This window comes from Heteronotia binoei, chromosome 2, assembly GCF_032191835.1.
Source record: "Heteronotia binoei isolate CCM8104 ecotype False Entrance Well chromosome 2, APGP_CSIRO_Hbin_v1, whole genome shotgun sequence".
Taxonomy (NCBI): Eukaryota; Metazoa; Chordata; class Lepidosauria; order Squamata; family Gekkonidae; genus Heteronotia; species Heteronotia binoei.
In genome coordinates, this window is record NC_083224.1 from 44,339,191 (window position 1) to 44,353,189 (window position 13,999).

General features: G+C 40.7%; 1 protein-coding gene across 1 annotated transcript; it reads right to left on the bottom strand.

Moving 5' to 3' along the window:
* Positions 1-732: 732 nt before the first annotated feature.
* MANBAL (mannosidase beta like) lies at positions 733-12,484 on the bottom strand. Its single transcript, XM_060230907.1, has 3 exons — positions 12,251-12,484; positions 9,505-9,697; positions 733-1,271 (listed from the first exon to the last, which is right to left on the bottom strand). Exons 1-3 carry the CDS (start codon positions 12,334-12,336, stop codon positions 1,164-1,166), a joined length of 387 nt encoding a protein of 128 aa, XP_060086890.1. The 5' UTR covers positions 12,337-12,484; the 3' UTR covers positions 733-1,163.
* Positions 12,485-13,999: the final 1,515 nt, after the last annotated feature.

A 13,999-nucleotide genomic window follows, 5' to 3' on the forward strand; every position in this document is an offset into this window, starting at 1 on the left:
GCCACCATCTTACTGGAGCAGCAAAAGGGGCAAAAGCCACACAAGATTCATATCCTTTCTTTCAATTGAAGGTGAAGCATATTTGTAAAGGTAACATCCCATGTACTCTTGCCCTGTATCAATAGCATCTTTGAGTACTATTTCACAGTAATTCCAGGTTTCCCCCAGAAAGCTTGATTCCTGGGTGAAACTGACACGCAGGAGATTCCAGGATTGAAAGTGATCTGATCACTCAAAAATGAGATTGACAAGATTTTTGGGAACTTTAGTTAATGAAGCAGTGTATAAATACAATAAAGAAAAGGCAGCTTGAAACCCTTAGCAAAAAGCAATATGGGAAGTGGCCCATTACTTGCAAACGAATAAGCTGGGGACACTATCAGAATGGCTTTTGTACTTGGTTAGTAGAAGAAATAAAAACAGCATTCCTTAATGTTGCAGAATTCTGTACACTGCTACTTTTGACCGTACTGTGGACTTTCAGCAGTATGGTGTCACTTGTCTTTTCCCCTCTGCATTCCACTGGAAGAACATCTCCACTAACAAGAAGACCTGAATCACTGTGGTTGAGTCATACATCTCATTCATTCAGCTCACCAGAACCTAAAAAGAAAGGCTCCAAATGTCTGTCAAAGCAGAGATGAGTTACTTACATAATTAGGCACACACAGGAAGAAAAGACAGTCAAAGAATGTCATTATCCAAGGAAAGTTAAACTCATGAAAACCATTATTAGAATCCAGAGACTTTTTTTTAATAAAGTGAAAATATGATCATTAAATTACAAAATCAGGCATATTGAACACATCATTAACATACAAAATCCAAAAGTGTATTACATGATCCCTTTGCTCTTACAAATATGGGGGGGAGGCATTTTGCATGATCCAATTTCCTTTTATAAGACCTGTATTTCACACCTCAAGCGTCACAAAGGAAATATCCCACTTTCCTCCCACCTCCAGTTCTTGGTAAGACGTTGCATCCTAAAGAAGGAAATGCACATCATAAGAAACAATAATTGTCACCTTTTTAAAAATTGCTTTGCTATACCAGGAATGAGGATATAAGCATAGGTGTATTGGGTGCTTTTAAAATGTCTTATGTTCTTCTTCACCAATGTATTCAAACAAAACTGTTCACAAACAATCTTTTTTGCTGTTTTATCGTTTCTTCTTCGTTTCTTTCTTTGGTTTCTTGCTTGCTGATGCAGCAGTAGCTTTGTTTTTTTTCACCACTTCTGAGCTTTTTGATTCGAAGCCTTCTGTATCCTAGAACAGTTTCGTAAGGAAGATAAAGTCAACAGCAGTTACCGGTGTCTGCTTCTCACATCATTACAAGGTTCTTTCAAGCGAACCTCTCTTTTGCTGTTTGTTGACACATGCAAAGATTGTTAACACAGGACACAAATGGAGGAGAACCATATTCCAGGTCAAACTCATGGTACCGTTTTTGACCTTTAAACTCTTGTCACTTGGGGCCAGCCTATGTGAAGGACTGCTTACTCCCATAAGAACTCGCCCAAGCACTTATCTTTGGAGGCCCTGCTTCAGGTGCCACTTATCTGAGGCTACATGGGTGAAAACTCAGGAAAGGGCCTTTTCAGTTGTGGTGTCAAAACTAAATGTTTTGATGTTTGCCACCTTGGGGACTCTATTCGGGTGGTAAAGCAGCACAGAAACGTTCTAAATAAATAAATGCTATAATCAAACGCAAATTCTAGCTACTGCATGTTGTAGAGTAATGTCACTTACAGGGGAAATGGGGGAAAATTATGCCACCAGATCCTATTTATTTGTACTTAGAAGCAAATCCCATGGAGCTCAGGGATGTTTATTCCCAAGACAGACAGCCAGTGTGGTGGAATGGTTAGAATGGATCTGGAAGACCCAGGTTCAAATCCCCACTCTGCTATGGAGTTTGCTGGGTGACTTTGGGCCTGTTACTCTCTTTCAGCCTAACCTAACTCACAGGGTTGTTGTGAGGATAAAATGGAGTCAGGGAGTCCATGCAAACAATACCTTGAGCTCTTCCCAGGAAGGCAAGGATTTTAAAAAAGCAGTAAACAGATACCATGCCAGGTGTTTGGGTCTCTTTAACACCTTCTTTGTGCTTCACTAAAGTAATGCCCTAACTTATTCAGTTGTATGTGTGCATAAGAGATCTGGGGGGAAGTGCCCTCAAGTTGCAGCTGACTTAAGGTTACCCCGTAGGCTTTTCAGGAAAAGTGAAGAATAAAGGTGGTTTGGCATTGCTTGCCTCTGTGTAACAACCCTGGACTTCCTTAGTGGTTTTCCATCTAAACACTGACCAGGGTTGACCCTGCTTAGCTTTTGAGATCTGAGGAATAACATACCTGGAAGGGGGGAAGGAACCAATGGGTTAGATCCAGCCAACTTTTTAAACTTGAGCTCACCTAATTTACCCTCATCATTACAACTTTTTCCCATGAAAGGCTTTTTGGGTGACCAAAAGAGAACCACTTCCTCTACTTTTCACCAGCCCGTAGACTTTGGAATTCTAAGTCAATATGCATATCTCCAGAGAGGCTTTCTAAATCTATTTATTTACGTTATTCTTAAAGTCTGCCTTTCTCACAGGGACACAAGGCAGATTACTCATAATGAATCAGTACAATCAACAAAATGGGACATTTAATATCCAATAAATTAGGATTTTAAAAGTCTGAAACCACCAGAAACAACTGAAGCACAGCATGTGACACATTATGCAGGACAAAAATTACATAACAGGAACATAATAGCATAGACCACAGTCTCTAATCATTTATCCAAGCAAGTCTGTGAACCATTTTGTACAGTGTAACCCTGGATCAAAGGCCCTTTGATCCAGGTAAGTTTCAATGCATGGGAGTGTCACAGAGTTCAGCACATGAAAAAACCTGTCTGTTCAGGCTGCCAATGCAAAATAAAATGGAGGAAGACTCAGTTTCCCCCCAACATGTTTTCTCAAGAACAAGAGAGTGGGAGGCATCTGCAGTTTGCATAAAAGTTACCATTTTGTACAGTAACAAAAAAACTTTGATAAACTTTTTTTTTTTAGCAGGACTGAGTTACATTCAGGGCCATCTACCTTTCAGGGAAATATGGTAGTTAATTTGGAATGGCAATCAAAGAGAACAATTTCTGATGGGTTCCTTTGACACAAAACAGTCTAATTTTTTTCCCTCTTGGAAATGTGACAAGAATACAGTTCCCCTGACACACACACCCAGCAACTGTTTCACTGTCATCTGTCAGAGGCAACAACAGAAAACATTTCTTCTCTGGGAACTAAAATCTCATCATCTCATTAAAAATGTTTTTAAAATCCCACATGCTTGGGAGAAAAGCCAGGCTCCTGGGAAAAACCACATGCACACGCAGATTGCTTCCTCTCATTAAACAAGCTTTGGTATAAATATTTTTTAAGGCTTCTAGAGATTCTCAGATTCCATGTGAGCCAACTGGAAAAGGCCATTACAAAAATGGCAGGGGAAAATATGTGCTAATCCGCCATGCTTGTAAGAAAACAGCAGTGAACAAGGGTGAGGGAGAGAATAGCTGACAGTATCTTTATCATTCATGAGCTTCATTCAAGCCTTTCTCAAGTTACAGGGCTATTGTCATTCATGTCCATGAGGCCTTCTGAGAAAGGAGACTTGGCTCACTTCCTAAGGGATGTGATTCACTCACAGGAAGCTGGCCAAAAGAGCTCCAGTGCTCTAACAAACTAGAGCAATAGACTTCTATTATCCAGAGACTCAAAGTTCACAGTCACTGCAAGGAGATCACTACTGCCTTCTAATGTTCAGTCCAAGGCAAGCTTCCAAAGCTTGATTGCTGTGCAAACATAGAGGTCACTTGGAATACAAAGCAGATTGAAGAGAGCAGTGTTGCTAGCCCAACTAGGGAGCATTCTGCCTTGTTTATTAGCTTGCTAAACACAATCAGTCAGAAACAAATGAGCAGGCAGGCTAGTGCAATACGACCATTCCCTCCACTCCCACAGATACTCTCATACATCTTCCAAATCAAGGGGCTTGATTTTTCCACCCTACAGTAATTCTCCATAGAGGATACCGGCAGATTTCTCCATCAAAAGGCCATTGTACCCATGAAAATAGTTGTGCAGGTTTGTGTAGTACAACTATCGATTCTCAACTATTTTAAGGCCACCGATTTACCAGTACTGGTCTGAGACAGAGACAAACTCATTCTGCAAAATAGGTCCCAGTTTATATTCACTGTAGATAAGTACTTGGCACAGACTACGGCCTGGTGCTTCACTATGGGCCTTCCCAAATAATGTATAGACAAGAAGCCTCAGGCTAAGCTGTCTCCTTAAGGACCGTACATGTATTTTTCAAAACAAGTTTATCAACCTCTGTGGTTCACCCTTCCACATGTACACCTAAATAATCTTAAGATACTTTTTAAAAAGGAAGATGTGACAGCACTGAAACTTTCAAGAATGGTGCACATTTCTCCCTTCATTCCAAGTAAAAGTCCTCCCAAAACAGTAACACAGAACACGAGAAACCTTTCCCTAATCCAATAAAAAGGCTCTCCTACAGCATTATTACAAAATCAAAATCATTCATCTGAGCGCAGCCTTGTTCAGGTGCTGTAAATGGGCAAGATCAAAAAGTGCCCGTATATATACATTCTCTGCTGGGGTCCCTACCTTATGGGAAAGCTTGCCTGGCATTCTGAAAACTTGCGACGATGGCTAAGACTAGAGGAGGGAGGGTGACATGGCCCAGCCAGATCTCATCATACCTTGGAAGCAAAGCACATTTAATACTTGGATGAGAGATCACCAAGGAAGATTCTGCAAAAGAAAGCAATGGCAAACCATCTCTGCTTCTTACTTGCTTACAAAGCCCCTTGCTGGGGTTGTAGTAAGTTGGTTACAACTTGACTGTATCTGCTTGGTTCCCCCTCCCTCAATGCATCCCCCCAGACCACAGTTCCTTTGGTTCCTGTGGGTCCCACAATCTCTACCATCAGCTTTTTTTCATGTCTTGGGAAGGCAGGATCTAACCCCAAAATTTCAGCTTTTGATTTAAAAAAAAATATTATCCTCAATTTTTGAGATTAATTTTAGTCATATTCTATTGTACATTTGAGACCCTTGCTGTATGACTGAATTCATTTTCATATCTTGTAATTGGCCTTGAGTCTCAGTGAGAAAGGAAAACTAAAAATGAAATTAGTAGTAGTAGTTTCTGGCAGCGTGATGGGAATCCCTTCTAGTGTATTTCCCACCAATTAAGATGTCCACCTTTAATCCAACCAGAAGAGCCCTACATTCCTAAAACTCGTAGTTTTATTCTATTTGATTTCTTAGAATATTCAAGTTCTGCTTTTCCTCCCATGAAAGGAGACTTAAGGCAGCCTTTCATAAAAAAAATAAGAAGTAAGTATGTTCTGCTGCTCAAGATTTGCGAATCAATTAGCTTCTATAAGGGTACAAAAAAGACTTAAGGCAGCTTACAGAAAAGGTAACAAACCAGCATAGCTCAAAACATATTAAAAGCAGAAGAGTAAGACATGAAAAGCAACCTTGAATTCTTTCAGAACAATCCACAGATCCCCCCCAGCTGTTTATTTAAACATTTAGATGCAGACAGATGGTCAGTTGACTCACAAGAGCATCATGTGACTCAACCAGGTGGTTAGTTGATCCAACCTTATGGTTAGCTGAGCTATAGTTGAATCATGATAAACTTGTATATTATGCTGTATTTATTCAATTGCTTTAAATTTTGTAATCCATTTTATTACCTTGTCTGTTACATGTATTATAATGGTTCACTGTGTTATTCAACCATCTTGTAGCTCCTGCTTTTTTGCCTCTATTTTTTAAATGAAAAATACTATTGAGTAATTGTTGTTTGTAAGTATTATGGAGCTCTTACTGCATCATTTAAGTTGTAAATACACTTTAAGTCTCAACAAGATTAAGAACATAAGAAGAGCCCTGATGCATCAAACCAGTGGTCCATCTAATCTAGAATCCTATCTCATATTATCAATATATTACTAAGATTTTTTAAAAAGAATCATTCCTGGAGCACATGTTTCAAGTATTATATTTATTAAAATACTTATATTGTATCTTTCCTTCCAAGGAGAGCCTTCAAGGTGACTAGTGTATAGCTAACAAAACAAGCTATCATGAATCAAGTCAACTGCAGAAGCAGCATAAAGGATCTCTCCCTCCACCCACAATATTAAAAAGACTATTGAAAAAGCTTTTGAAGAGCATCAGGATATCCACTGTGTATATTGGTCTGCTGGGAGGAAAGATCAAGTCCTAAGATGCAAGACCACTGTAGATCAATACACTAGTAAGGTGCTGAAAATAGAGACTGAGATCCTATGAACAAGTGCTGCACATGCTGGACAGCTTCTGCCACAGAGCTCACCTCCTCTTCATGCAAGGGCTCATGGAAAATCATGGACCTGGCACAAATAAAAGTGCCATCAGAAAAGAAAGGGAGCACTGTGGCCAAGTCTGTCTAGTGCATGCAGCATTTGTTCACAGAATCCAAGTCATAATCTTCAGTTCCCCTTCAAAAGATGAAACAGCTCCTGTTCAAAAGGGGAGCAATTTCAAGATCCATAGTTGGTTTACTAGCACCTTAGGTCAACTCTGGGCAAAACACTGAAGAAATATCAAATGCAAGACAAAAAGATCAGTTATACCAAAGGCATCTGATGCCAGGAACAAGGTTGAGTACTACTGGACTGGAAATAAAGGCCTTAATGTCTATTTGAGGGCAAAAGCTATCTGGGGGCAAAAGGCAAATGTCTATCTGGGGTCCTAAGGAGGCCAGCTCATGACAACTAGAGCCAGGGCCTTCTCCGTAGTGGCCCCATGCTGGGGGAATGAGTTGCCAGAAGAAGTTATGGCCTTGCAAGAGCTCATACAGTTCCGCAGGGCCTGTAGGACGGCACTCTTCCACCAGGCATTTGCAATCTAGACTGCTGGCCACTACAGTTCTCAGGAAACATCTGGACCACCTCTTGCAAGCTGCTCTATAGCAGCAGCAGAAAGGACCATCTGCCTATAGAAAACATAAATCTGAATGTAAGATCATAGCATGAAAATGTTAATTTTCTATGTTTTTAAATTGTTTTATGATTTTTATGTTCTATTATATGTTTATACCCATGCATACGCATGAGCATGTAAGCCGCCCTAAGCCCACTTCGGTGGGAAGGGTGGGATATAAATGGAACTAAATAAATAAATAAATAAATAAATAAAAGTTGTCAACAATCCGCGCATAAAAATTATTCTGGGATTGTTAAAGGAATGGCATAATCAAAGCCTCAATCTTTCATCAAAGGTCTCGTGTATTCAATGGATGATGGAATAGCAAGATAAATATTTCTGAACCAATTTAAGGTAACTACTCCAGGTTGTCATTAAATACCAGTTGTGCGTTGAACAACTTTGGCCTGCTCGACAGGAAGTCATTTTCATCTCTAATCTAGCTAAAAACAAGAAAATTGCCCATAGCCTTAAATGGCTACACTGATATTTCTTCTTTAATCGACTCCTATTTCTGTTGTTTCAACTGTATTTTTCTATGAATTGGTTTTATTGTCTTCCTGATGTATAAAGCACTGCTTGCATAATTAAAAAAATACAGAAATATGTCTCTCTCTTTTTTGGCTGTTACTTTAAAATGCATTTCATTTGTAAGGCTTTGAAATTATTCTCATTTCATTCATAACCACTTGTCTTATGTTCGTTATTACTGTAATGTGATCATTTAGAAATAAAGCAAAGCACTGAAAACGTTCTGTTTTGGTATGATTTAAGACTCAGATGGTTCTGGGAATTACTCATATGCAGTTAAAAAAGAACACATACTGAACCTAAAGGAGATGGACCACAAGGTCATCAGTCTAATGGTTCTTCTGGGCCAAGATGGATTTCCGGCTCGTTTCAGCCAAGCCAAGAGTAAAATGCCAGTATGAATCACCCTCCCCTTCTGAGGTGCTTTGCTGCATAACTGCCAAGGAAGAAGCTGAAGCTACTGTATAAAGAGATCTCCTGGGCAGACACATTCATCAGTTCACTTCCTATCTAATAGCAGCTATGAGAAAGGCAACTGTGCAGCCTACTAAAATCTCACCTGCTGACATACCCACAGTACTGTTCGCAGCCAAGAGAACTACAAACATGCTTTGGAAGCATAAAAAAGCGGTGACTTTCAGGATGCCAAACCCTCTGCTGGAGAAACCTACAAATCCACAAAATACATGCACGCAGCTTTGACTATGAGTACTGTTATGGCCATGAGACCTTCTGAACAGTGACAAGGAAACATATGGTTCTCAGTCTGTACTGGGTTTACCAGGGCCTTTCTCCAAGACTACTGAAGGCTGTGGACCAATCAGTTTAGGAAAAAAACACCTTTGGTGAACACATGAAGTTGCTTTATAGCAGCCCTGTTCACAAGTTATGTTGAACATACATACAATCAATGCACAATTGATTTTCTCTTTATATGTACACTGAGTAATTATGTTAAGTCAACACATATACAACTGAACTTATGATTTAAACCCCACACTTACTCAGGTATTGATCTCCAATTTTATCTGTAAAGTGAACATGTGTTGGCTCTTTCTTACAAACAAATGTACACAGGCAAATGTACACAGGTGAAAATGGAGATCTTTCACATAATCTATTTGCTTCCTTTAACTAGAGATTCCAGAGACTGAACCTGGGACCTTCTGCATGCAAAAAACAGGTACTCCACTACCAAGCCATGGCCCCTCTCTGAAATCCATAGGCCATATCATTTTTTAAAAAATTACTGGTATTCTTAAATTTTATGTGTGTGTGTCTACACCTGGAAGTCATGGCAATCTTTGGTGACTGACCCCTACTAGAAGCTTGGAGGATATTCAGAGAATTGGCTGAATAAAGCCTGCCCCTGTCCTCTTTACTCCTGGTATTCCAAGGAGGTATCCCATCCAAGTACTTGCCCTGCTTTGCTTCCAAGATTTGACAAGATCGGCCTTGCCTGGGCTACCCAGCTCAGGGCTATAGGCCATATAATTAATATATCCTTGAGGATCTCAGTAAGTTGAAGAAATTAAACTCAATACCTGTATGAAAGTCTCCTAACAATGTTGCAAAACTGCCAGTCAATAATCAGCTAGATCAGGGGTGGCCAACGGTAGCTCTCCAGATGTTTTTTGACTACAACTCCCATTAGCCCCAGCCTGCATGGCCAATGACTGGGGCTGATGGGAGTGGTAGGCAAAAAAAAAAACATCTGGAGAGCTACCGTTGGCCACCCTGAACTATATTTTATTCCAGCCACACCTTATAAGCTTTTGAGAATCAAATCTCCCTTTTCTTTGACTCTCAAAATCCTGATACTGGAGTCAATATCAGCATTTCAACAAGATTTACAAGATTTCACCAGCAACCTCAATTTTTTTTCTGCAGGTAGTAACAACTGCTTACCGTTTTATATGACTTTGGAATGGGAAGGATTATAGCCAATACACAGATGAGCTGGAAAATGGCTCCAAAAAACAAGCCATAATGTAGGATGTTCTCCATGAATGTTGGCTCTGGGATTTCTGGGGGTGTGAAGTCCAATTCAGCAGCCATGGTGTGTATTTCCAGCTGTGCCTCCAGTGACCTCAAATCTCTTCTTTTTGCAATGAAAAGAACAGTATTGTAATACACATTTTCCATTATTTTTTGTAAAAGTTATCAAAGCAACACAGTGGCATATAGTAGTACTTTGACTATTTTTCAGGTTCAGAATCCAAGCAAGGAATGAATCCGTTGCAGTCCAAAAACCATAAAACCTTTAATTGAACAAGTTGATCTGGATGGCCATGGAGAAGCAGGAGATAATGTAAAATATAGTACCCATATTGCTATAAAACAGGGACAGCATCTTGAGAACCCAAGATTTCAGGGCAATTTCACCTGAATTATCTGCAGAGCAAAGGCACTTAAATCTTACCAAATGGCAGCTACAGCCACAGGAAGAAACTATCATGTGACACTTCCAGCTGCACAATGAAACAACAGGTACTATGTTGACTCAAACTTTACGCTGGCTGTTTGCTCCAGGTCCCATTCAATGTACTGATTTTAACCTTAAAATCCTTATCTGCTCAGGAGGGCCTCCTTAAAATCCCCCCATCTCAGCCTGGACAGACTGTCACTCTCCTCCCCACCTTGTGGACTTTTGGCAGTGGTTCTGGCACTACAGAATAGCTTGCCAGAAGCCCTGCATTTTGCCCCAAATCTCCTGGCATTTTTTTTTTTTTAAAGAGAGACAAAACTTGTTCTAGCAAGCCTTTCATGACATTCACTGAACAGATTCCATGCAGGTTGTTAAGAACAATTGTATACCTGAGAGGAAGGTTGTTTGGGGAGTTATTTTATTTTTTAGTGATGTTCTTAATTATGTTTTAGTCTGTGGTTATTTATTGGGGTTTTGAGTTTTATAAGCCACTATGGCCCCCTAGGAAAAAACACAGGGTTGGCAGCACCCTAGAGAAAAAAAGTCCCTTTAATAGGCATTATGTTAGGAAATTGGCAGTTGAAACTTCTTATGCCATGAAGGTTAAATAACATCTGATAAATAAAATCCCACAAAACCTCTATTAAAGGGATAGGACAATTTTCCTCCAGGCAGTTAGTAATTCTAGTTACAACCATAACACAAATAAATGCTCTATTTAACAAAAATAAATATTGCAACATAGGGTAGAAGAAGATGAAGAAGATATTGGATTTATATCCCGCCCTCCACTCCGAAGAGTCTCAGAGCGGCTCACAATCTCCTTTACCTTCCTCCCCCACAACAGTCACCCTGTGAGGTGGGTGGGGCTGGAGAGGGCTCTCACAGCAGCTGCCCTTTCAAGGACAACTTCTGCCAGAGCTATGGCTGACCCAAGGCCATGCTGGCAGGTGCAAGTGGAGGAGTGGGGAAACAAATCCGGTTCTCCCAGATAAGAGTCCGCACACTTAACCACTACACCAAACCGGGTAAAGTAGGCCATGCAAGAGACAATACTTGCCTCACAAGGCTGCATACAATCACAATATGGTGAAAAACTGAACCTAAATCTTCTTTCCAACAAACAGCACTGCATATTTCACCACTTTTCTCCCCGGCACAACATATGCAAAACAGGGGCTTCAATGTACTAAACACAAAAATCTTGATCCAGTTAATCATGGATGCTGGACCCACATAGTGAGAAGCACCACAAGAAGGTTTGCCAACTGCTACTGCTGGAATAGAGGTTTTAAAGAGATGTTATTTACTAGATAATGTTATTTATTCATTCCCCTTGAAAGCTTTAGCTATCCATTTCCACACTTTTAGGCTTCCATTAAAGGAACAGGACATTTTTTCTCCAGGCCTACTGGCAATCCTAACCATAAGCCCATTTTCCATACAATACCACCACCCCTCCTCCAGAAGCACATAGGTGCTGGGTTGCCAGTAGGCCTGGAGAAAAATGTCCTGTAATAGAGGCTTTGGAAACAAATCAACATCCCTTTTGCATCTTTTTAAAGAAAGATACGTTTTTTCTCCAGGCGGTTGGCAACCTTATCTGCTAAAACCCCAAATACTGTTTCAGCATAACCCACTCACAGAGTCAACCCTACAGTTACACTATGGAACACAATGGGCTTAGAAAGATGTAAGACTAGGGGTCCTCTTTAAAATATGCTTCAAAGGCTGGGCCCAGTCTCTCTCTCTGCAAAATAACATACGTTCCTAAACCCACTGCTAATTTCCGTCGTTATATTTTTGAGGAAGGCTGAGCCAATAAAATAACATTAACTAACCTACTTTCTTACTCCGGCCCGCTGGGAAAGAACTAGACTAATTGCTAATTATACTGTGGGCGAGTAACGCATTATTTTACACGAGTTAAGAAAAGGAGGAGGGGGATTTAGAAACCCGAAGCGAAGTCTAATCAGAACAGGCGAGGATGCTTTTGAGGCACTTTTTGCATCCCGACCAGGGCGCAGACTGATCTAGCATGAGAAAAAAAAAATAGGGGTGGAGCTGACCAATCTCACCCGCTGTTGCATGCAGGAGATTTTCTGCTTGGTTGTTTTTAGGTGCCTAATACTGCAACCCTCTACTTAATGTTTTAGGAGTACGTATGCATTGGATCAGGTAGCACCATGATCCAGCCCCTTTACTCCGTTCCAAACCATATCTTACCTCCCTGTTCCTCCAGCCAAAGCTAGACCTCGTCGCCCGGAAGTGCTTCTGAACTGCCCGGGACTGCTTCCTCTTGCCGCTGCCATAGCAACCTCCGACAGCAGGTGTTGTTAAGGAGGCTCCTTTCCCCTTTGCTGGTTTAGCTATCTTCCGTGTTCAGAAATGTTAGTGTTCTAAGCTCTGAGCCTCTGAGCGAAGGTGGAGTGCAAGCAGATTCCTGTGCCTAGCTAATTTATTTTCATGAAATAACAACTCCTCGCTATCACTGCTGTTCTTTGTTATTGCCCCAATACCACTCACAATCATTGCCAACGGCACGGGTCTGGGATATCATCTTTCAAAAAAAAGGCTCAAAGAGTCCACACTTATTGTATATGGACGACTGGGAAATGTATGGAAAGCCATAATCAGAGACTGATTCTTTACTAAACACAATTTGAGTATTCATAGCTATGGAATTTGGCCTTGACAAGTGTGTAAGGTTGCCAGGTGCCCTATGACCACCAGCAGGAGATGGGGGGGTCGGGTTGCCAGCTTCAAATTGGAGGTGGAGTCTAGGGAGGACAGGGATCTCAGTAGAGTACAGTGCCATATATAGGGTTGCCAGGTCTGTGTTTGAAAATACCTGGATACTTTGGGGGTGGAGCCAGGAGAGGCTGGGGTTTGGGGAGGGGCCCCTCAGCATGGTACAATGCCATAGAGTGCACCCTTCAAAGCAGTCATTTTCTCTATGGGAGCTGATCTCTGCTAGCTGGAGATCAGTTGTAAAAGTGAGAGATCTGCAGGCCCCACCTGGAGGCTGGCAAACCTAGCTGTAGAGTCCACGCTCCAAAATACCGGTTTTCTCCAGAGAAACTTCTGGACATGAGCTATACTGCTGGGGGATCCCCAGGACCCACCTGGAGGCTGGCATCTCTATGAAGTGTGCAGCGTTAGCAGTAAATAGAGAAAAGCCCATTAAACAAGAAGAAATCAAAATGCCAAACAACATCAAAACACTGAACTTTGAAGAAAACTATATCTTCGAATTTTGGAAGTTGACATCAAACTTATCATTGTTAACAAAAATACAAACAAGTATTACCAAAGATCTGAAAAGCTATTGTGAACAAAAAATTAAATGGAGGCAGCACAGTAAAGGCAATTAACACATGGGCAGTCCCAGTTTGACGGTACATCTAAGATACATTATTGATAGGAAACAAGTAGAATTAGAAGCAATAGATCAAAAACTTGCAAGATAATGACGGTGCATCACTCAGTACCCCCTAGAAGTGATGTTGCTCATCTTTACTTACCAAGAAAGTTAGGAGGAAGAGGTCTCCTGAAAGTTAAGCAACCAGTTGAAGAAAAAAAAACCAAGCACTGAATGACTACACTAAGAAAAACGAAGCTTCTAGTTGACGTGTACAAGGCAGACTTACTTAAGGTTACAGAAACCAGAGAAGACTACAAAAAGGTTGAAATCAAAATTCACTTTAATAACTGGAAGAAAAAGCACTTACATGAACAATATTTGAAAGACAGAGGAAAAAAAGTTGATAGTAGAACTACCTGGAAGTGGCTCCAAAATGAGCACTTGAAAAAAGAAATGAAAGGACTCATTCTAGCTGCAAAAGAACAGGCAAGATTCAGAAGACCAATTACAGCAATGTCAACTTTGCAAGAGAAAGGATGAAACAGTTGACTACATGGTCAGTGCCTGCAGTAAAATTGCTCAAACTGACTACAAAGATCTCCATGGTAGAG

Coding starts and splice junctions, on each gene's coding strand:
- MANBAL (XM_060230907.1), bottom strand. CDS start 12,336: ATGGCAGCGGCAAGAGGAAGCAGTCCCGGGCAGTTCAGAAGCACTTCC. Junction 9,698..12,250: donor TTGGCTGGAGGAACAGGGAG/GTAAGATATGGT, acceptor CATTGCAAAAAG/AAGAGATTTGAGGTCACTGG. Junction 1,272..9,504: donor TTCCAAAGTCATATAAAACG/GTAAGCAGTTGT, acceptor AAACTGTTCTAG/GATACAGAAGGCTTCGAATC.